At 40.8% G+C, this 25674-nt stretch overlaps 1 protein-coding gene across 1 annotated transcript in view; it reads right to left on the bottom strand.

Moving 5' to 3' along the window:
• Positions 1-25674, bottom strand: part of dis3l2 (DIS3 like 3'-5' exoribonuclease 2) — a 349434-nt gene that overhangs the window by 104084 nt on the left and 219676 nt on the right. Inside the window, exon 14 of the mRNA XM_063045713.1 lies at positions 22946-23025. Coding sequence (XP_062901783.1) covers positions 22946-23025 — 80 coding nt within the window. The remainder of the gene's footprint in view (positions 1-22945; positions 23026-25674) is intronic.

Genomic DNA, 25674 nt, shown 5'->3' with positions numbered 1-25674 from the left:
CTTTTTTGGAAATACAGTATATGTTAACACTTAAAGCCAAAGTATAATTAGGTAACTTATTTAAGCACTGAATCACGAAATCAACGTGCCACGTCTGATTGGAGAACACTGCTGATCATGGATGAAGTGTTTTCCTTTCAGAAATATGTAAGCCAAAGACAACAAGTAACTAACAGGACTATTTTTTCTTGGTTCAGTATCCCTCAAAGTTGGACACAATTTTTCCACCGTTCAATGCAGACTACATTGCAAAACTTCTGTCTGGTGTTGCTAAAATGTAGGAAGACATGTCTTGAGAATAACAATTCTTGCCTGCATCATTACTTCAAACACATTTGTGATGATGATATAACTGATATGTTATTGCAAAAACTTGATTATGACAGAACACCTTCTTAAATCTAATAATCAAAGAACTGCAACTGGACTATATTACTTTAATCAACTTCTATACAAGACTATATACTGGAACTTTGTGAGTAACTCAGTTTAAGCATACACAAGCTCAAATCTTAATGCAGACAATGCAGAATAAAAGATTCATAACTTAGACCACGAGACATAGGAGCAGAATTCGGCCAATCAGCCCATCGAATCTGCTCCATCATTCCATCATGGCTGATATATTACCCCTCTCAACTCCTGGTTCCTCCGGTAACTTCTGACACCCAGACTAATCTAGAACCTACTAACCTCTGCTTTAAGTATATCCAATGATGTTGCCTCCACAGCTGAACATGACAATGAATTCCACAATATTCTAGCTAAAGAAATTCCTCCTCATCTCTGTTCTAAATGGACGTCCCTCTATTCTGAGACAGTGCCCTCTGGTCCTAGTGCCCCCCACTATAGGAAACATCCTTTCCACGTCTCCTCTATCTCGGCTTTTCGATATTTGAAAGGTTTCAATGAGATCTCCCCCTCACTCATTGTTCTAAATTCCAGTGAGTACAGGCTCCAGGGGCATCAAATGCTTCTCATATGTTAACTCTTTCATTCCTGGAATCATTTTTGTGAACCTCCTCTGGACCTTCTCCAATGCAAGAACATTTTTTCCAGTCCTATGTCACCTATTTATAAGAATTTCATTTCATATTTTACCAAAAGATCCATCCCATCTGTCTACCTGCCTGCCCTTTTGATACAACGTGTAACCTTGGATGTTAAGCTCCCAACTATGATCTTCCTTCCGTCCCGATACCCACGTCATACCTGCCAATCTTTAACTACGCTATAAGATCACCTACCTTATTCTGTATATTGCATGCATTCAAATACAATATCTTCAGGCAACACACATCAAAGTTGCTGGTGAACGCAGCAGGCCAAGCAGCATCTGTAGGAAGAGGTGCAGTCGACGTTTCAGGCTGAGACCCTTCGTCAGGACCTGACGAAGGGTCTCGGCCTGAAACGTCGACTGCACCTCTTCCTACAGATGCTGCTTGGCCTGCTGCGTTCACCAGCAACTTTGATGTGTGTTGCTTGAATTTCCAGCATCTGCAGAATTCCTGTTGTTTACAATATCTTCAGTCCTGTTTTCAATACCTTTTTAGATCGTGCCCCCATGTTACACTTCAACTCATACCATTGAATACAATTTTGCCCTTCTGCCTGTCTTTCTTTATAGTCTCCTTAACATGGTCTCTAAGGAGCTGCAGCTTGATGCACTTCATGCAGATGTAGTTATCAGGGAGTCTGGAGTTCCCCAGAGATCCGACATCTCACACAAAGGACATACCCCTAACCCTGGATGCATTCTCAGTACACTAGTCTAATAGACAAAGAAAGAGGAAAAAATAGACTTACTAGAAACTTATTTAGAGCCTCCACCTATTCCCACTGAAGCTTGTTGCGCCAAAGCCTCCCACTCTAATCCTAGCCCACTCCAACAATGGCCACTCCCACATTGTTGAGATTAATACAGATTAATCTTCCCTTGTGGCTACTATAATTCTGAATCATAATCACACATTTTATGTTTTTCCATCTGTTCTGAGGCTTGTTGCTGGCACTCTTGAAGATTGACAAGTTGACCTTAATGAAGATTGCAATGAGAGAGCTGATGTAGATTGCCAGCATTTTGTAGTACTCAGGTATTTTCAAACTCTGTTAGTGGCCAATTTTACCCTGATGTTGTTTGTTTACTTTCCAGACTTCCAGATTCAGGTGTACATCACAACATACCAAACAACCAAAACACCCAAGGATGTGCTGGTGATGGCCTGAAAGTGTCACTACAGATTCTAGCATCAACAGAGCATGTCCTCAATCTTCAGTGGAACAACACAAGCAGCAACAACAAAAGAAAACAAGATAACAACAGCAAAACAAGTCCCATTCCCATCCACCCACTCTCACACACAGACAGTCCTTCAACCTGTTTTATGGTCCAAAACAGGCAGTCTCTGGGCCTCCAGTCCTTGGCCCTGGACTTTCAGACATTGGGCCTCAGACCTGCAGACAAGATACCCCAGGAGCTTTGGCCTTCACCTTTTGCCTCCAGACATCTCTGGACTCAACTTTTGTCTTTGCCAACTGGACTTCATTGACCTCCAGATATTGAGCCAGGACTTGCCGATCTTGGGTTTGGCCTGTCAAGCATCAACTTCCAGACTTGCACACACCTCTAATCCCAATGACTTGGGGATCACAGGCCCTCGTGGTTCCTGCCTGTACAGACCTCTCAAATGGGACTCACCAACCTGGGGATCTCTGTTCTCCATCCTCAGCACCTGCTGACATGACTTTAGGGATCATGGGACTTTGACCTTCAGGCTTTGATCCCAGGACTGGCAGATCATGGGTTTGACCTCTAGTTCTCAATCACAGGACTGGCCGATCACAGTTTGACTTTTGGGCCTCAACTTCTAGATTTACATTCCACCTTAATATTGTCTCCACTTCATCTGTTTATACTGTACAGCTACTGTCTATATAACCAACTTCTTCGTGTTTGCATTCTGGTTTCACTCCCATCTTTCAAAACTTCCTGATCATTTCCTTCAATCGAAAATTTATCCTACTTAGAGCATGGGAATGCTCTGGTTAAAGGTTAAAACAGCACCCTGCGATTACATTCATCCTGGATGTGGAAGCTCTGGAAAGGTTGCAGAAGAGGTTGCCTGGATTAGAGGGCAGGTGCTATAAGGAAAGGTTAGCCAAACCAGGTAGTAGTTTGAGTAGTGGAGACTTATATGTTCCAATATAAAATTTATGAGGATGTTAGATAGGCACATGAACATCCAGAGAATGGAGGAATACGGACATGTGAAGGTGGAAGGGATTAGGTGTTATTAGCTTAATCAGTGTGGCACAAGATATCTTCAACTTAGAACTTTAACTTGACCAGATCTGTCCCTTTCCATAACTAACTGAACACACTTTCCTAATCACACCTAACAAATTCCATCCTATCTAAGCCCTTAGCAGTATGGAAGACCCAGAATTTACTAGGAAAGCTAAAATCTCCAACTATGACAGACCAATCATTCTTGCAATCCTCTGAGTTAACCCTGCATATTTGTTCCCATTACTTATGAAGGGAATAGTACAATAACAACAAAGTGACCATCCCTTCTCATTTTTCAGCTCCACCATACAGCCTCATTGAGCAAGCAGTCAAAAATTTTATCTCAAGCTACTGTTGTGATTAGAAATGCAAATTCAACTCCTCTCTCCCCTTCACCTTTAGCCCACTTATAATGCTTGTACTGTTAAACATTCAGCTGCCAGTCCTATTCCTCCCTTGGCTATTTTCCCATAATGGCTATAGTATTCCAGTCCAATGAAGCTATCCATGCCCCAAGTTCGTCTGCCTTCCCTGTCAATTTCTTGAAATGAAATTTATTAACTCAAGTTAATCCAACAATCTTTCCTCGCTTCCTGCCATGCTGTCTGCCTTGTCTACTGACCTCGCTGGTCTCCTTATGGCCTGTCAACTCAATCCAACCCAACCTCCGGATCACTGACCTGTGACTGCAGAGCAGTCCATCCTGGACTATGAACACAGGCTCCTGCTCCTGACTCTTCCCCCTACCTCATCCTGGCCCCTAAGCCCTAGCTCCCCATGCCGTTTTCTAAAGCATTCCTATGAACCTAAAAAAAAGCAAACTCAGTCTGAACCATGGCATTGATGGACATCACATCTCAGTGCCAACTTGACCTGAACAGTGGCTCCTGCCCCTCATAATTTATACCACTAACTCTCCGATTCCTGTCCTTGAAAACAACCAAGTCTGAGCAATGACATCACGTACAATGCTGTTCAGCACCATCTTGACCAGATTATTCATTTTACTTAAATGGGGTCTTGTAGTAAATATTACATCAACAGCCAACACGTACTAAGAAAAGTTCCTTAACTGTGAGAACATGTAAGAACAGGAGTGGGTAACATGGTCATTCAAGTTAGCTCTGCTATTCATCGAGATTATGATCTGCAACTTTGGCATCATTTTTGCACCAAACTTCTTGATTTCCATAATACCCCACTTCATAATATCTGGCAGAGCACTGATTCATTATTACACACTTGGTTCTTCCACCTGAACACTCCCTAGTTGTTACCATGCTGTGTTTTGATTAAGACATCAGTCAGGGAGCACACTGCTATGCTGGGAACCTGGCATGATCTCCTGCCTTTCCCACTGTTGTGCCGGGAACCTGCTCTCTCAGCAGAATGGATACTGCTGTCTCCCTCTCTTTGTTTAGCTGCGCAGCTCTCCTGCCCAGAGCCTTCTCTATGGTAACATGCTCAATGGCCAACAACCACTTTTCAGCTTGTTACCATAGAGAAATCTGTGGGCTGTGGAGAACTGTACAGCCAAACAAAGAGAAAGTGAGGCAGCAGCTTTTATCACCAAATGAAGGTGTAGAGAAAAACTGTTGGATCTGGGCAGTCTGTAAACACAGAGAGGTGACGCTGCCAGTTTCGGGCAATGATCCAGGCTCACTATGCAATAAGGTGCAGTCCTAAGTCCATCTCAATGCAGATCAGCCAAGCCGCTCATCCTGGCTTGTGCAGAACCAGTCCTCATGGCATCTAATCTGCCCCGGTGAGCTGTGAACAATTCTTTCCTGTGGGAGCACAAGCAGACGGCAGGGGTTTACACCAGATTCCTGTACAAGTGATGTTAATGATGCCTCTTTCTATAATGATTCATTTTAGTGTTGATTTCAATTTATAATATGACATGAGTGCTCTCATTTCTGGGAAATATTCTGAGCCCTAACTGAAGTACCAGTGTATCAGAAATCTACTGAAGTATTTTGCATGAACAGAAATGTCTGAGCCTCTGCAGCTATCCAGAGCAGAAAATTGCAAGAGTTCCCCAGCTGTGGACTGAATAAATGTCTCCTTATCTCTGTCCTAAACAGCCTACTCCTTTACTCTGAAATAATGCACCATGGTTTAGTGCATCTCAGGCAGGGAAAACATCTTCCTGGCATTAAACTCTTCAAGGATTTATAAGTTTTTTTTGGGATATCCTCTCATTATTCTAAATTCTAGGGAATACAAGCCCAGCATACTCAACTTCTCCTGACACAGCAAACTCAGTAGCCCTGGAACCAATCTAATGACTCTTTGCTGCACTCCATGTCATATACTTCCTTTCTCGGATAAAGAGAACAAAGACATACACAACACGCCTGGTGTGATCTCACCAAATCTCCTGGTGTGATCTTACCAAGGCCCGAGACTTTGGAATATGACTTCCCTACTGGTCTATCACTTGCAGAACCTGAACATTATCCTCTAGCGACTTGTGAATAAACACACCAAAGTCCCCCTGAACATTGATACTACCCAATTTCCCACCATTTAACAGAGACTCCACAAAATGGAGAATGTGACATTTTTCCACAATTTAATCCCATTTGTTGTGCTCTCACTTAGGTCATCTCTTAAAGCAGGAATTCCCAACCTAGGGTTCACAGACTGCTTGCTTAATCATATTGGTCCATAGCATTTAAAGGTTGGGAACATCCTCCTTTAGACTTACAATGCGATGATATTTTCTATCATCAGCATACTTCGAAATGTGACATTTGGTCCCCAAATTTCTGATGTAGAGTGTATAATCTAGGGCCCAAATACAGATCCTTAAGGAGCTCCATCAATCATAGCTTGCCAGCCTGAAAAATGATCCACTCTGCTTTCTGACCAATTCTCAAATCATGTCCGATTCTGCCCATTTCTCAAACCACTTAGGAAAATACAAATACAGAATATCCACGAGTTCCCCTCATATATTCTAACCGTCAAATTGTAATCCTGAATAAAACATCTGAATATTTAAATTCCCTTGGTTTTATGTAGTAAACTTCATTGAACCTATATAATTTTGCAACATTAGTAGAGAAAACACTGATTCTGTTAATTTCACATTTAACATAGAACAATACAGCAGATGCACAGGCCCTTTGGCCATGATGTTGTGTTGAACTAATTTAACTAATAATTACATTAAACTAGTAATTAAATCATAATATCACTTTGGTTAGCTAACTTTGTAAGTTTGCGCAGGTTATAAAATTGAGGATGAGAGGGCATTTTGATCATTTGAGTCCAGAAAGGACAAATTCATACAGAATAAAATACAGAAAGATAGCCAATGTCACAGAGTCACAATAATGAAGAAACTGAGAACAGTTCTAAACTCAGGATCAAGTGTCATGGTGAAGTTACATATAGCCTAGGTCAGTCCAAAATTGACTGAATAGGGGAAAATGAATGAATTGCAAGATAATTGATTCAAGGATGAACGTAATTTCAGTGTTAACAAATTTATAATGATTGGTTTGTATTTTCATTGTAATTAAACTTAAACTCTTCCCACCTCATCCGCCCCTAACCCATCCAAAATCCCTCCCCCCGCCACCCTAAACAGACCCCAATCTCACTTCAGCAATTACACTTTGAGGATGATGAATACACATTACCCAAATGTGAACTCCATCCACTTCGGCTGAGTTTAAGAGGCAGTAGCCATGCTCTTGATCAGACATTTCCTGTACACCGCATTTTTCCCTGTAATTTGATAGTTTAATTGTCTTTCCTGCATGCTAAAAACAGTTTCCATACTTTCCTTGGGTTGTTTTCCATATGTGCATGTTGGAAAGAATTTGATCCAAGGTTATAAATAACATAATTAAGTAATATACACATTCATGAGCAATCTTAAAGGATATTACACATTGCAAGGTGCATTGAAAGAGTGCATTATATTGCAAAATTTACACCATCTTCATTTATATTTATGTATATTCCACCTTTAACATAAGAAGTATTATGCACAGTTCATTAATAAATATAGAGATGAGAGACCTCAGTACCCAAATAGTGCTTTTAGGCAAGGCAACACTTCACCTGCAAGTCTGCCGGGGTTATCTATTGTACCTGATGCTCCCAGTATGGCCTTCTCTATATCGGTGTAGACTGGGGGACAGTTTCATCGAATACTTTTGCTCTGTCTGCGACAAACTGCAGGATTTCCCAGTGGCCACCCATTTCAACTCTATTTCCTATTCTGAAATATCAGTTGATGGCTGTCTCTGCTGTCACGATGAGGCCACTCTCAGATTGGAGGAGTAACATCTCATATTCTGCCTGCGTAGCTTCTAACCTGATGACATGAACATCAACTTCTCTATCTTTTGATTAATTTCTCCCCCTTCCCCCTTCTCTATTTTTTCATTCCCTATTCTGGCTCCCCTTCTATTCTCCTCACCTGCCCATCACTGCCCTCTGATGCCTCTCCTCCCTCCCTTTCTCCTATTGTCCACTCTCCTCTCCTATCAGATTCCTTCTTCTTCAGCCCTTTATCTTTTCCACTTATCACCTCCACTTCATTGCCTCCTCCCCCAGCCACAAACCTCCCTCTCACCTGGTTTCTCCTATCACCTGCCAGGTTGCACTCCTTCTCCTCCTCTCACCTACTTTTTCTGGCTTTTGCCTCCTTTCTTTCCAGTTCTGATGAAGGTCATTTATCTGAGGCATCGACTGTTTATTCCTTTCTATAGAAACACACACAAAATGCCGGAGGAACTTGGCAGGTCAGGCAGCATCTATAGAAAAGAATAAACAATCAATATTTTGGGCCGAGAACCTTCTTCAGGACTGGAAAGGAAGGGGGAAAATGCCAAAATAAAAAGGTGGGTAGGAGGAGGAGGATAGCTAGAGGATGATATGTGAAGCAAGGTGCATAGGTAAGATAAAGGGCTGGAGAGGAAGGAATCTGACAGGAAAGGAGAGTGGACCATAGGAGAAAGGGAAGGAGGAAGGGACCCAGTTGGAGATGATAGGCAAGTAAGAAGAGGCAAGGTGCCAGAGTGGGGAATAGAAGAAGAGGGGAGGGGATTTCTTGTTATCAGAAGGAGAAATCGATATTCATGCCATCAGGTAGAAGGTTACCCAAACGGAACAGACCTCGTCTTGGCACAAGAGAAGGCCATAGACTGACATGTCAGAATGGGAATGGGAATGGGAATTAAAACGTTTGGCCACCAGAAGCTCTGCCCTTGGTGGCTGGAGTCCAGATGCCTGAGGAAGCAGTGCTCCAGTTTACAATGGGTCTCACCAATGTAGAGGAAGACATATCCCCCTTGGTGGCTGGAGTCCCGATGCCTGAGGAAGCAGTGCTCTAATTTACAATGGGTCTCACCAATGTAGAGGAAGATATATCCCCCTTGGTGGCTGGAGTCCAGATGCCTGAGGAAGCAGTGCTCCAGTTTACAATGGGTCTCACCAATGTGGAGGAAGACATATCCCCCTTGGTGGCTGGAGTCCAGATGCCTGAGGAAGCAGTGCTCCAGTTTACAATGGGTCTCACCAATGTAGAGGAAGACACAATAGACAACAACCCCAGCAGATCTGCAGGTGAAGTGTTACCTTACCTGGAAGGACCATTTGGACCCTGAGTGGAGGTAAATGGGCAGATGTAGCATTTTGGCTGCTTGCAGGGATAAGTGTCAGGAGGGAGATCTGTGGGAAAATATAGACAAGGAACTCATGGAGGAAGCATTCCCCGTAGGAAGTGGAGTGGGGGGGGGGGGAGGCACAGACATGCTTGGTGGTAGGATCACTTTGGAGATGGCAGAAGTTGCAGAGGACGATGTGTTGGATTTGGAGGCTGATGGAGTGGTAGGTAAGGACAAGAGGAACTCTATCACACTGAAGGTGGTGGGAAGATGGGGAGAGCACGGATATTGGGGAAATTGTGGAAATGCAGACAAGGGCAGCATCAATGGTGGAGGAAGGGAAACCTGTTCTTTGAAGGAGGTGAATACCTTTGATGTCCTGGAAAAAAAAAACAGCATCCTGGGAACAGATGCAGCAGAGATGAAGGAACTGAGAAAATGGAAGAGCATTTTTACAGGAGACAAGGTGGGAAGAGGTATCGTCGAGAATGATCGTGGGAATCAGTAGGTTTCTAAAATATGTTGATCAACAATTTGTCTCCAGAGACGGAGGCAGAAAGATCGAGAAAGGGGAGGGATGTGTCAGAAATGGACTAAATGAATTTAAGGGTGGAGTGGAAACTAAAGGCAAAGTTGATGAAATAGATGTTTTCCCTTCCATTGATGCTAACGGGCTGCTGAGTTCTAGCATTTTGTGTGAGTTGCTCTGGTTTTCCAACATCTGCAGGACCTCTTGTGTCTCAGCTAAGTTTGTTGCCTATACTTTCCAATCACAGAAGCAAACAGGAATTACTGACCATCCCAATTTATTAAAGTAAGTTGGACAGAATTCCATTAAATAAGATTGTGACGATGTCAAGTAATGTTTGTAGGTAGGAAGGATAGCTCAACACAAAGCTTGAATATTTGATATTTATTGCTCATTTTTTTTTGTATTTGCAGTTTGTTGACTTTGGCACATTAGTTGTTTGTCCGTCCTGTTGGGTGTGGTCTTTCATTGATTCGATTACTTGGATTTACTGTGTATGGCCGCAAGAAAATAAATCTCAGCCTAGTATACAGTGACATATATAATATGTACTGTGATTATAAATTTACTTTGAACGTTGAGTGTCAAAAGTAGTTCCCCAGATTACCATTATTGAGCAACTGAAACAGTACAGTACCCATGGCAATGGATCACTTGGCTCTACAATCTGAAATTCCCACTCGGCTTCTCTTTCTACAAGTGCCGCCTGACTTCCTGAATGCTTTGAGCATTTTCTATTAAAATTTTATCACTGGACTGAAAATCTGTCTGAGTAGGAGCTATAAAATGAGTTACCTTCATTTTTTAAATGTATATTCTAAACCAGTAGACTTCAGTTGTTTATTCAAATGCAAGATTATGTACACAAAGCTAACACAGGCAAAATAAGTTTGAGTTTAAATTTGGATAAAACGAAAGGAAAAAAATAAGCATTTTGATTTCACACAATCTTCATCAGTGATTAAAAATGATTCTATACAGGTTTCCCCAGCTATCCGAAGGTAGAGCGTTCCTATGAAACGGTTCGTAAGCCGGAATGTCGTAAAGTGAATAAGCAATTACCATTTATTAATATGGGAAAAATTTTTGAGCGTTCCCAGACCCAAAAAATAACCTACAAAATCATGCCAAATAACACATAAAACCTAAAATAATAGTAACATATAGCAAAAGCAGGAATGATATGATAAATACACAGCCTATATAAAGTAGAAATACTTTTCTGCAGCACTGTCTAGCACAGCAAAAATCTCACGGCAGCGCTCTCGGCAGAAACACAGCACAAGCACTGTCGGAAGAAACACTCTCTCCAGTAACCTTTAAGCTATGAAGCTACCAAATCATACCAAATAACACATAAAAATACACAGCCTATATAAAGTAGAAATAATGTATGTACAGTGTAGTTTCACTTACCGGAATCGGGAAGACTCCAATAAATTGCAGTTTCATCACAGTTAAACACTTGCTTATACAAATAACCACCTTCTGAAACTATTTTCCTCAGTTCAGCTGCGAATTTTCGGCAGCTTCAGTATCAGCCGAAGCACTCTCTCCGGTAAACGTTAAACTATGAAGCTGCCCTCGCCTCATAAACCGATCAAACCATCCATGACTATCTTTAAATTCGACTTTCGCAACACTTTCATCACCATCGTCCAGTGCTTTCTGTTTCAGCTTATTAAAAAGACTGACTGATTTCACCTTGTATAAGAAAACTTAACGGAACACCACACTTTGTACACCCATTAATCCACTCAAACAATAGACTTTCCATTTTATCCATTATTGGATGCCGACTAAGAGAGACCACTTTGCTACGAGCAGAACCAACAGTAACATCGGCAGCTTTCAAAATTCTTTCTCTCTACGTATAAATAGTACGAATGGTGGACGTAGGAAAGTTCAATGCACGGACAGTGTGCTTACTTCGTTCACCACGATCGAAACGCTTAATTATGTCCAGTTTTACGCTAAGTGTAACACCCTTACGATCTCATTTAGGCTTTTCCGATACCTTAGAACTCATCTTGCTAATGGATGCACAAAATAAATTGAGATAAAGCACGTGTTTAAGCAATGGCAGCTAGAATGCAGTTCTGGGGGAGGAGCTTGGCTGCTCGGGTGCGCACTGCCTTTTTTCACACGCTGCCTTTTTTCGTAACAGTGAAAACACCTTCTGTTAGCGAAAACAGGTAACTAATTTCGTAACAGCAAGGTGTCGTAAAGCGAACATTCAGAAAATGGGGGCCAGCTGTATCTGCAAAAGTTAAATATCAGTGCAATAACCCAGCAGTAGTTAAAACTTACCCCACCATAATAATTACCTATTCACTTCACTCAGCATGACTTTATGTTTCTCCAGGTTCAATTAGTGGGTGACTCCTGCAACTTTATATGTACAAGTTTCCCCTGCCATCTGAAGGTAAAGCGTTCCTATGAAACGGTTTGTAAGCCGGAATGTTGTAAAGTGAAGAAGCAATTACCATTTATTTATATGGGGAAAATTTGTGAGCGTTCACAGACCCAAAAAATAACCTACTAAATCATGTCAAATAACACATAAAACCTAAAATAACAGTAACATATAGTAAAAGCAGGAATGATATGATAAATACACAGCCTATATAAAATAGAAATAATGTACGTACAGTGTAATATCACTTACCGGAATCGGGAAGACAGCAAACACACTGATGATGGTGTGTTAGGCTGAGTTGGCGGAGCTTGGGGTGGTGGGACACTAGGGTGTCATCTCAACGTCGTCTGTTTCCATCAGGGCAGGCAGGTCATCTTCTTCTATGTCTGCCTGCCTCGATGTGGAAGGTCGAGGTTCGTCGTCTGCTGTGGCTGATGTGTAAGGCTTGAAAAATGACAATATGCTTGACTGCTAGCCTCGCGCATTTTTCTATCATACAGTTCTTTGTAAGCACTCAAACCATCCTGCAAATATGCCCTAAACCTACATAACCTTTCAAAATTAAAATCGTACTTTTCTGCAATCGTCGTTGTCTATTGCAGTGAAAATCTCACACAAGTTGCTTCATGTTCAGTTCCTGGACGATTTCACTTTTGGTCCGTTCGCTATTGCATTCGGTTTCGATTGTGATCCTTTCCTGTTCCAATTGCATCAGCTCTTCATCTATCAGTTCTTGGTCATGGGATGCCAAAACCTCTTCAACATCATCTTCGTCAACTTCCACAAGCCAAACTCACTTTGTCCTTACTTCGTTCACCATGATCGAAACACTTAATTATGTCTAGTTTTACACTGTGTAACACCCTTACGAGCTCTTTTAGGCTTTTCTGATACCTTAGTACTCATCTTGCTAATGGATGATCAAAATAAATCGACATAAAGCACAGATGCTAACAGGCACGTGTTTAAGCAATACTGGCTATAATGCAGTTCCGGGGGAGGAGCTTGGCTGCTCGGGGCGTGCGCTGTCTTTTTTCGCGCACTGCCTTTTTTCGTAACAGTTAAAACACCTTCTGCTAGCTAAAACAGGTAACTAACGTAGGCCTTTCGTAACAGCGAGGTGTTGTAAAGTGAACGTATGAAAAGCAGGGGACACCTGTATTTAAAAACTGAGAAACTCAGTGTGGTATAATTTGTAGAACAGTACTTCAGAATACAGATTTCAGAACTGTCTTGGATCATGTTTATGAGTACTTAAAGAACCAATTTAAACCATATATAATACATACATAGCAATTACTTGGTTTGCAACAACTTGTTTACATTTGTTGATAAAACATTTGATAACTAATGTTATTTCTTCTTCCCCCAGTGCTACTCAAATGATGAAATTGCCCTCGTGTCCGGTCCTTCCATATCTTAAGGTCAACACTTTCAACATCACCAACAAATAATAAACCTGCAACACACATTAAAAAAAATGCTGGTAAATGCAGCAGGCCAGGCAGCATCTCTAGGAAGAGGTACGGTCGACGTTTTGGGCCGAGACCCTTCGTCAGGACCCTTTGTTAGTCCTGTCGAAGGGTCTCAGCCCGAAACGTCGACTAGAACCTCTTCCTACAGATGCTGCCTGACCTGCTGCATTTACCAGCATTTTTTTTAATGTGTGTTGCTTGAAATTCCAGCATTCGCAGATTTCCTCGTGTTTGCGGAAATAATAAACCTGCCTCATTTATGAAGTGCCATATCTGGAGAACATTGATGGCTTTTCACCTCTTTCTTTAAGATCTCGCGCAAAAAAAAATCTATTATCTGACTATTCTCTGATATCAGTGTGTAAATTGTTGCAAATAAATGTCATAATATGATCTGGAGTATGCTTACTATGTCATACTGTTATCAGAGTTACATCCACAGGCGTAAATCTACAGGTCTGGACTGCAGAGTGGGTAACATTTAAGTTCTATTTTACACAAACTTTCCTGACAGTAGCAGAGTGTTTCTGAAGCATTTTACACACACTGTCATCACTTGCAACAGAAAGTAGTCTTGTCTTCCACACAGAGTGGTGTTTGTACTCCACTTCCAAAATACAGCTCCACTGTATGTTGGAAATACAGTACAACGTATGCAAATTTAATCCAGCAAACCAAAATTAGACCCCCAATGAATGGAATCTAAACAGGGAAGTATAAAGTAAGAAGTACAACTTAGATTTAAATGAAAATGAAAATAACAGAAAATGTTTGAAACTTTTTGTAATATTCTAGCAGATAACCACTGAAGATACGATATTCCATGCAAAAAAATAAAACATCAGGACAAGCAAAATAAAAATTTCAAAACTTCATACAACTCACTTACTCCTGAGTGCACCATCCCTAACATCTGATGTACTTAGCAGAGGGCAGGTAGACAACTTTCGCAAATTCCTGCCACTGCATTCAGATGCCAAATCTGGGTGAGGAACCAGTGCACTTTCTAGGACTCTCTCTCAGTTTTCCTGACAATAACTTGCATATTTTGTTCTTAATTATGCATCAGACCTGAGAAATTACTTTTCTGAAATTGTTTTCTGTAATTGTTGAAATTACTTTTCAATAATAGTGATTGCTGTTTGCCTTACTGTCAATCCCATTCAAAATTAGGTCCAATGTGCCTATTCCTTACTTATTAACAGGGATTAACAACAATTGTTATCGAAGGTATAGTTACTTAATATTACCCAAAATTTGTGTTTAATTTTGTTTAGCACACAAGATGTTAAGAATTTTCAAGTACAGAGGATTCCAGTTAATTGGGCCATTAGTTAATCGAGGCAGCTGCTTATTTGGGAAAACTCTTAAAAAAACAAAAACTAATTGAGAAAATTGCCAGGATTCCCTTCACCTAGTTGGATCACTATGCCGTTTAATTGAGACAGCACAATTGCCAAACGGGCCTTAACTTGTGTCAGTCTTGCGCACTTGTGTGGCTATTAGATATTACATCATGTTTGGAGCGATCAGTTTTTAAAGCAGTTGTGTGTGATTTTTGTCACTGATGGTTGGCTAGAAATAAGCAGTAAAACAATTCCAAACTGTTTTATGGTTTCAAGCTTTCAGGCTTGGTGATGCCAGAAATGGCCAGGATTGAAAATGAAATGATTTCACTATTTCAGCAAGATAGGAACTACAAAGAATTTGAAGGTATTGCCAATCATCTTGAATGTTGCAATGAAAATGAAGATTTGGAGGATGTAGTCATTGATAGCTTTGTATGAAGGCAGTCTATTATATGCAATTGGTGTCTGCGCTGATTCCTTTCTTTGCATACACTGGATGAATTCATCTGTCACTAACTCTTAGGAACTAATACAGTTTTATAGTACTGCAGTATTGGGAATGTTCTAATTTATTCTGTATTTCATTAAAATACATAATTTGTTACTCAGTTTGTCTTTCTGTTTAATACCTTTTTAACTATTTCCATGAAAATTTGACCAATTGGGCAAAAATGTACTGGTTCTGATATTTCCCAATTAACTGGAATCCACTGTACCACTGAAAAGAATAACAATAACATGCATGATTGCCTTCAGGATGCCAAGTGAAAGAAAAGTGCACTATGAAGGTCCTAACTATTACACTATTGTATGCCAAACCTAAATGTCATTTTCAGTAAAATTGCATTATCCTCTTTAATATTTGCAAATTATACTGGGTTTCCTTATTTTATGGTCTTATGTATTTAGTATTGCCAAATTAAAAGTAGTAGGTAGATAGATAGATATACTCTATTGATCCCGAGGGAAATTGGGTTTCGTTACAGCCGCACCAACCAAGAATAGAGCGTAAATGTAGCAATACAAAAAACCGCAACAATCAAACACCAAAATGCAAACTATGCCAGATGGAAAATAAGTCCAGGACCAGTCTATTAGCTTAGGGTGTCTGACCCTCCACGGGAGGAGCTGCACGTTCGATGGCCACAGGCAGGAACGACCTCCCGTGCCGCCAAGTGTTGTATCATGGTGGAATGTGGCCGAAACCAACAGTAAAAAGTTCAATATCCAGTCTGCAAACACGTTCCTCGATCGTAATATACTCCGGATTGCACCATCTGTTGTTAACCAGAACAGTAAGCACCCAACTCCTTTACGCTTACCGCTCTCAGTACACTTCCGGTCAGCCGGAACGGTCTGGAAGCCATCCATGGAGAAGTTTTAATCGGGTATGTCCTCGTGCAGCCCCGTTCCAGTGAAACACATAACACTGCACTCCCGAAATGTTCTCTGACGCCTGGCTAGTGCCGTGAACTCGTCCATTTTATTACCCACCGAACTCTTCTTCTCCATAAGTCTCTGTTGTCTCGACCCGGTCCTCTTTCCTCGACTTTGTGATCCCCTTCTGCATCCTCTGTGTGTTTTCCTCCAGATTTCAGCAGGAGTGTCCACTGCTCTGGTCGCTAAACTCTATTGGAGTTTTTCGAGGATGTAACCAGGAAGATAGACGCGGGAGATCCAGTGGATGTGGTGTACCTTGACTTTCAGAAGGCATTCGATAAGGTACCACATAGGAGATTGGTGGGTAAAATCAGAGCTCATGGCATTGGGGGGAGGATATTGACATGGATAGAAAACTGGTTGGCAGATAGAAAGCAAAGGGTAGCAGTGAATGGGTGTTTCTCAGAATGGCAGGTGGTGACTAGTGGGGTGCCACAGGGCTCGGTGTTGGGACCACAGCTGTTTACGATTTACGTCAATGATTTAGAGGAAGGCATTGTGAATACCATCAGCAAGTTTGCTGATGATACTAAGCTGGGTGGCAGTGTGACATGTGATGAGGATGTTAGAAGAATTCAAGGTGACTTGGATAGGCTGGGTGAGTAGGCAGAAACTTGGCGGATGGCGTTTAATGTGAATAAGTGTGAGGTTATTCACTTTTGGAGCAAGAACAGGAAGGCAGATTATTATCTGAACGGTGTGGAGTTAGGTAAGGGAGAAATACAAAGAGATCTAGGAGTACTTGTTCATCAGTCTCTGAAGGTGAATGAGCAAGTGCAGCAGGCAGTGAAGAAGGCTAATGGAATGTTGGCCTTTATTACAAAGGGAATGGAGTACAAGAGCAAGGAAATCCTTTTGCATTTGTACAGGGCCCTGGTGAGACCACACCTGGAGTATTGTGTGCAGTTTTGGTCTCCAGGGTTAAGGAAGGACATCCTGGCTGTGGAGGAGGTGCAGCGTAGGTTCACTAGGTTAATTCCTGGGATGTCCGGACTGTCTTACGCAGAGAGGTTAGAGGCACTGGGCTTGTACACGCTGGAATTAAGGAGATTGAGGGGGGATCTGATTGAGACACGTAAGATTATTAAGGGATTAGACAAGATAGAGGCAGGAAATATGTTCCAGATGCTGGGAGAGTCCAGTACCAGAGGGCATGGTTTAAGAATAAGGGGTAGGTCATTTAGGACAGAGTTGAGGAGGAACTTCTTCTCCCAGAGAGTTGTGGAGGTGTGGAACGCGCTGCCTCAGAAGGCAGTGGAGGGCAATTCTCTGGATGCTTTCAAGAAGGAGCTAGATAGGTATCTCATGGATAGGGGAGTCAAGGGTTATGGGGACAAGGCAGGAACCGGGTACTGATAGTAGATGATCAGCCATGATCTCAGAATGGCAGTGCAGGCTCGAAGGGCCGAATGGTCTACTTCTGCACCTATTGTCTATTGTCTATTGTCTAAACCGGCCGGCATTAGCACAAGTAGCTGGTCCCTGGAATGAACAATGCATCCATGCTTCTGTCCCGCGTGTCGGGATGTAACTATTTCCAACGCTAAAAACCCAAATAAAACTCTCTCTACCAGCATGTTAGAGAGGGTGCAGCTTCGATGTGTTACCATGAAAAAAAAATTGCGTTTTTTTTTCACGGTAAACTGTATATTAATAATTTTGCAGTAATATATTATTTTAAAATATTACTCTCCAATATATGTGAAATTATGGTCTAGTTCATGCTTTTTGGTATGATGGTGCACTGTGTTTGCATGCTTTGAGCTCTGCAGCTTGCACCCTTTTTTTATTCTCAATAACAGTCAATAGGTAGAAACTTCAATTGCAGTTTTGTACATAATGGTTGTTCTTACTTCACTGTACCAGATTAATTGCAAACTATATATAAAAATTATATGCAATATTATTTGTTTCATTTGAGGCTATTCTGCATACAAAGCAATTACAAGAGCACGCTTGGCCACTTGCGCAGTTTTGGATGAAAGAATACAAGGAAAAGGTACTGGGGCCCCAACTGATTTATTCAAGACATATCGCTGCTTGGATTTATTATGATGCAGGTGGAATATAATCTTTTCTCTTCTAGCTCCTTCTTTTATGGCTGGGCAAATTATATTGGTATTGGTTTATTATTTTCAGATGTACCAAGATATAGTGGAAAAACTTGCCTTGCATAGTTTATGAAGATCAAATCATCACACAGTGCATTGAGCTACAATAAGGGAAAACAATAATAATGCAGAAAAAGCTACTGAACAGTGCAGTGCAGATAAATGATAAAGTGCAAGACCATAATTAAGTAGATTGTGAGGCCAAGAGTCCATCTTATCGTACAAGAGGTTTGTTTAAGAGTCTGATAACAATAGGATAAAAGGTGTCATTGATCCTGGTAGTATGTGCTTTCAGACTTTCATGTCTTTTGCCAGATTGGGTGAGGGGAAAAGAGAAAATGTCCAGACAGGAGGGCCCTTTGAATATGCTGGCTGTTTTACCGAGGCAATGAGAAGTATAGACAGAATTCATCAATGGAGGAGAGTTCCTGTGATGTGCTGAACTGTGTTCACAACTCTCTGCAGTTTCTTGCAGTCAGAGGCAGAGTAGTTGCTGAGGGATGCATTAAATACCAGGGTCTGGAATTCAGGGGGAAAACGACCTGATCAGCGCACGATCTAGGGACACGGCCAGGGACAGGGCCGGATTAACCTAGTAGCAAAATTAGCACATGCTAAGGGCCCCGCCCGCACTAAATGCTTGAAGCTGCAGTCTGGTGAAATGGGCATCTCACCGTATTCTCACGACTGTTAGTGAGTTTTGGGTAGACGATTCATTTACACTTAAATAAATGACTTCAGCCATCAGTCTTCTGTTCTTTGACAAAGTACTGTGGATTGAGTTCACAACAATGCATTTTCTAAAAGCTGTAAACCCAGTTTTATTTGTAACAATGCATCTCTGGCGCCTCTGAGATAAGAATGCTAAGTTTACAGGTAGTTGCAAAGACACCATATCTATGCTTTTTGAATATAAATTGTCCTCTATGTTAGCACGTAACATACCAAATAATATTTTATGGATTTTAACTTGCATTCCTAAAGGCCACGAATGCCAGCTTAGGCATACTGGCACCAGTAGAACGAATTTAATCAAAAGATGTGAAAACTTCAAAGAATTGTCTATACTTGTAACTATGAACTGTCCTTTCTGTTTAGCAAATAATTATGGAGCCTCAGTTACAAGGTGGTTAGACCTGTTCTGCCAGGGGTCTCTGCCTGCTGTAACCTTGTTTTGTCAAATAAACTGCTTTGTACCTACCGGTAACAAAACGCTCTGTGATTTCATCCACGCCCCAACAACGACGATCTGGCAACACTGTTGTTTTCATGTCAGGGGAGCTGCATGTTGCATGGTACAGTGTGTGTACGCAGGCGTGTGTTGGCTCCTTGCTGTGTTGTGGGATAAATGCTCATGCAAACCAAGGAAGGGGACATAAATCCTACCTATCTAAAACAACATGTGAGGAATTCATCAATCTGATTGGATTCAGCATACTGGATCACATTATCGGTGAAGTGAAGAAATACAAGTATTATTCTGTTTCATTGGATTCTACTCCAGCTATATCTAATGTGGACCAGCTGAATTTGACGGTGTGCTACGTTTTGCCGTCTGAACCAGCTGAAAGATTTGTCAAGTTTTTGGATATGAAAGGTCATAGTGCTGAACAGCTTGCTCAAAGTTTACTTGACTTTTTAAAGGAAAATGACATTGATATAAAAGACTGCCGTGGTCAAAGTTATGACAATGCCAGCAACATGAGTGGCCAAGTATAGTGGCTTACAAGCACGAATTAAAGAGCTGAATGAGTCTGCAAATTACATTCCATGGTTTGCACATTCACTAAATTTGGTTGGAAAATGTGCTGCTGAATGTTGTCAAGAAGCATTAATTTTCTTTCGATTTGTAGAAACCCTGTACACATTTTTTTCTGCTTCTACTTATCGGTGGTACCTCCTTTCTGCTGCATTATCTAATGGTGGTGCTCATTTGCTCATTGTGAAAAGAATGTCAGATACCAGGTGGTCAGCTTGTGCAGATGCAACAAAAGCACTTTTACACAGCTTTTCTGCAATAAACCATGTCTTGGATGACATTTCAAATAACAGTGATCAGAAGGCAGAGTGTCAACAGCAGGCTTGTGGACTACTTTCAACCATGATGAAGTTGGAAACAGGAATAATGGTTATATTGTGGGATCAAGTATTACTGTGTTTTCAAATGACCAGTGCTTCTTTGCAATCTTCTGGCCAAGACCTGAACACAGCTCACGCACTGTATGAATCCTTGCATGGATATATTCAAGCTATGCGGTTTACTGTTTCAGACATTGAGCAAAAAGCCAAGGATCGGACTAAGGGTGAAGATTATCAACAGCAAGCTTGAAGAAAACACAAGCAAAATTGCATGTATGATGATTTCAGTGGTTCCAGCACTCTTGATCCACTTGTTGAATCTCAAACGCCTTCTCATAAGTTTAAAAGCCAAACATTTCTTGCCATTATTGATAGCTTGCTTTCTGCCCTGTCAAAAAGGCAGAAAGCTTATCTAAAGGCGAATGGTGTTTTTGGATTCCTTCATCAGTTACAGTCGTTTATACCTGGAGAGATCGTAAAGAGGTCATCAAATCTTATTAAACCATATCCGGAAGATCTGGAAGAAAGTCTTAATGAAGAACTTGAGCAGTTTACTGAACTGTTGAAAACTGATTTTGCTTCTCATATTGGCAACAAACAAGACATTGTAGAGTTACAGTTGTACCGTCTGATAACTGACAATTCTTTGGAATCATGTCTTCCAAATGTAGAAAATGCCTTGCGCATCTAATTGTCACTCACGGTTACCAACTGCAGTGGAGAACGCTCATTTTCAAAACTGAAAAGGATTAAAAATAAACTAAGGAGCACCATGGGTCAAAGCAGATTGAATAATTTCACTCTGAGCATTGAACATGAATTTCCGCGTGAAATAGACATTTCTAGTATCATCAACAAATTTGCTCAAGCTAAATCTAGAAAATCTAACTTTTAAATTGTAGCTTTGTTACTTTTGACATTGGAAATTGATACCTACATGTAAGTGATACTATTACTGAAGTGTCAGACATTTGTCGTATTATCTGGCTGAATAGCAAATGAAAAAATTGAATTACTTTACTATGCAAGTAAATAATTTATGTTTTAATACTTATGTGCATTTTCTTTAAATTTAAGGCCCCTTGATAACATATGCTACAGGCCCCGCACTAACTTAATCCGGCCCTGGCCAGGGACACAATCTGAGCCCAATGCTTTCTGTGAGTACACCATCCGAAAGAGTGATGTTACGTCCGCAACGGTGACTGTACAGTCAGATGGATTGGAGAGTGCCAGGATTTCTTCTGTTCAAAACCTGTATAGAAGGTGTTAAGCTTATCAGGATGGGATGCTCCGCTGTTGGCGATGCTTTCTAACTGTATTTTGTAACCCATGGCAAGTCCTGCCACATCTGAAGGCTGGACTGAGAATGATTTTGGCCTGGTACTGTCTCCTATATACTATCTTCTACAGCTTTACAGAAGTCATATCTTGATTTCTTAAAAAGGTCATCATCACCTGATTTGATGCTGCCAACCTTGATTTCAGACGAGAGTGGATTTCCTGGTTCAGCTATGGTTTCCAGTTTGAAACACCAAGATTGTTCTCTTTGGTATATAGTCTTCAACACACTTGATGATAAAATCTGTGATGATAGTGACATCGTCATCTAGACTACAGCTGCGTCTGGACCAGTCTACTGATTCAAAGCAATCACATAAAATCTCATCTGTTTCCACAGACCAGACTGCACGAAACTTACTGTTCTGGATTCTCCGGTTTCAGCCTCTGTTTGTATACAGGGAGTAGGAGCATAGCCTGGTGGTCTGATGAGGGATTCTCAGTAGTCATTTTTGATGGTTGTGTAGCAATGATTGAGGGTGTTTGGGCCGCTGGACAGGAGATGTGGTGGTAGTATTTTGGTAACACACTCTTGAAGTTAGCCTGACTGAAGTCTCCGGCGATGATGGAAAGGGCTTCCAGACATCCCATTTTAAGGCTGCTGACAACAATGTATAGTTTATTGAGTGCAGGCTTTGTTTCTGCTTGAGGTAGGATGTAGGCTGCCATTAGGATAGCTGAAGTGAACTCCTGTGACTGGTAGAATGGGCGACACTTCACCACTAGACATGCCAAGTTTGGTGGGCAGGAACTCAACCATCACGTTCAAGCAAAACAAGGAGTTGATTAAGAAGCATACCCCTCTAAATTTGCCTGAGAGCAATGTAAGATCCACCCGATGAAATGAGAAGCCCTCAGGTTGAATGGTGCTGTCAGGTGAAGTATGTCTAAGCTACATTTCAGTGAGACACAGCACTCAACCTTGATATCCAAGATTTGTGCATGGGTCCTTGTGGTGGTTGCTCAGAAGGGAACCAAGAATAATTGTGCAATCTATCTGTTTTCTCCCTAAATTAAAATTTATTTGCTTTGTTATTATTCTTGTTTCTTCTGATGAAAAGGGGAAGCAATTACAAAAACTGTCCCAATGACAACAATGTGCTATGTTACTGTACTAGAATATACATTATAAAAAATATCTGGCAAAAAAAGCAAAGTGAAGTGCTTCATGTTTAGTCCTAGCCTTTTGGTGCATCCTAGCAAATAACGGAAAATTGACATAAGGGACTGAATAATGAAACTGAAATTTCTTTAAAATATTATTTATAATAAGGATATCTTACTTGTTGCTGTCTTTATACTGATAAACATAGCATCCTTGAGGCATTCCTGTCTCTTTGTCCAAGGTAAAGGCAATCTTCAACTGTAAAAGAGACACATTTGATAGCAATGTACTATTTCAAATAGTATTGACAGATGTTAATTCTACAGATAATTCTATCTAAAATACAAATCCATTTTGATAATAATAAGGTACCATAGGTTGGTGCGGTTTTGTTCATTCTTTGAATGATGTTCAAGCTCAACCTTTCAATGAATATATTTCCATAGAGAGCGGATAGACATAAAAATGAGGTAAATAACAATACTTTGATTTTCAAAATATACAGAAATCAGGTTAAATACATAGAGGAGACAATACAGTGGACTCTAGTTAATTGGGTCATTGGTTTGTCACGATAACTCTTAAAGAACATCAAATTGAGAAAATTGCTGGGATCCCCTTTGTTTATTTGTGACCCTATGCCGCTTAACTGAGGCAGGTGATGGTTAGTCAGTTACACTTGTATGGCTGTTAGACACTGTACTGTGCTTAGAGTGAACAGCGGCGTCAGTTGCATGTGCTTGCGTTATGTTATCCACTTATGCCAATGGATGCTGATTCAAAAAGCAGCGATGTTTGCTAATTTTTCTTTTTATTTTGACTTTAAAAATTATTATGAGAGAATTGCCATAAAAACATTGAAGATGAACTGAAAAATTACCCTAATGGACCAAGTTAAAACTCATCAGCCTAATAGCTTTCATCGTCAGCTGGCAGAGATAACTAGAGTGCCAAAATCTATAATTGCATGCTTGATACATTTGCAAGTAAACTGCAAGATGAATGGGAGTTATGCAAGGGACAACAGGAAACATCTCACACAAGAAAGCATGAAGGTAAGGATCCAGATGTTGAAGTGGCCCTCAATCAATAGTTTTCCATTGTAACCAGACAAGGTGTGCATGTCAGCATACCAATATTAAAAAGCAAGTACTAGGAGCTAGCTAAGATGTCAAGCACAGAAACTGTAAAGCAACGGATGGTTGGTTGTCTCAAGGGAAATGTAGGCATCACATTAAATTCAAGAAAGCATGGCAAGAAAAGTAGTGCTGACGCTGTGCGGAAACATAGAAATTTACAAAACTCTGCCTTGCTTCAAAATTTTGTGCAGATGATATCTCCAATGCTGATGAAACAGGCCTCTTTTTAAAAATCATGCCATGCTGGATGGTTCCCTTTGCTTCAAACATGCAATACTCCCAGGTTCAAAGAAAGCAATAGATTACATAACACATTAAGCACTGATAAAAAGAAATTGTTGGTTATTGGGAAAAGCATTAAACTTGATGCCTTAAGAGGCCAAGAAAGGATAGCTTACCAATCGAGTACTGTGCTAGTATACACTCAATAAATTCCTCCATTGGTAACCATTACAAACAAATACACTGTAGTAAATTAGTTACTCAGTTAAATGGTAGTTGGTCTTTTTTTACACCTTTTAAAATATTTCCATGAAACTTTGGATAATTGGTGCAGGCACTTAATCGGGGCAAAATGTACTGTCCCGATGTATCCCAATTAACTGGAATCCACTGTAGTTTTCAACTTAAAGTGGATCATTAATAAGGAGAAAATTAAATAAAAGTTAGACTTATAGTGATTGACCAAGTCCGGTATAATTAAATGCACAGTTATAATTCATGAGGCTGATGCCATGAAATGTACATCATCTGAAATTTTAAAAGTGAAACCATGGTGAAACACCATCCTGAAATGATCTCATGGCAGCAAGTTCTTCTTGAGAATAGCTGATATCAGCCAATTATAATTGGTAGATACAATTCTACCCATTGGGATGTGCCCTGGTTCATGAGAATCCCCAGATTTCAAATGATATTTCATACATACATTTTAACAAGTCTCCAATTAGCCATGAATGAATATGAGGATGCTGCTATTAAAGGAAAATAATTTCTGAATAGTTTCTGTAAAGGAAATTACACAGCAGTTTCTGACTTCTCTCTAGTACTGCAACTTTGTTCTGTGGCCTTCAGTTTCATTTTGCAGTGAATGTACATTCGCCAGCAGGGCAGTCAGGAATGGCGGGGTGGTGGGAGAGAAGTGTCTAAGGGCTCTGTGTTCTTGTCCTTGCAGCCCAGCACGCCTCCCCACTTCCTCTTTCTTAAAGTGCAAGTACTCTCATGTCTTGAGTCTGCTGTCCCATGTTTGTCAATTTTAAAAATCAGTAGGTTTTTTAACACTCTAAAGATGATGTTCCTTATTGAAGTACCAATGGCTGCGATTGTGGATTTCACCTGCAGTACTTCTAAATGGGAATATTTAATGATTTCCATTGGAGCTGCATGCAGAGTCACCACTTATCGGTGCGATTCAATGCAACAGTGCATTAAGGTACAACAAAGGAAAACAGCAAGAGTACAGAATAAAGTGTCAGAGAGAAAGTGCAGGCAGACAATAAGGTGTAAGGTCATGTCAACATAGATTGTGAAGCCAAAAGGCCAGCTTATTGTACTAAGGAACAGTTCACTAGTCTTGTGATGCTGAGTCTTTATAAGGCACTGGTGAGACTCACCTTGAGTATTGTGGATAGTTTTGGGCCCCTCATCTTAGAAAAGATGTGCTGGCATTGGAGAGAATCAGAGGAGGTTCACAAGGATGATTCCAGGAATACAAGGGTTATCATACAAGGAATGTCTGTACTCACTGGAATTCAGAAGGATGAGGGGG

This window comes from Mobula hypostoma, chromosome 4 (assembly GCF_963921235.1).
Source record: "Mobula hypostoma chromosome 4, sMobHyp1.1, whole genome shotgun sequence".
NCBI classification, from domain to species: domain Eukaryota; kingdom Metazoa; phylum Chordata; class Chondrichthyes; order Myliobatiformes; family Myliobatidae; genus Mobula; species Mobula hypostoma.
Note: the sequence above shows the minus strand (reverse complement) of the source record. Positions and strands in the feature narration are given on the sequence as shown.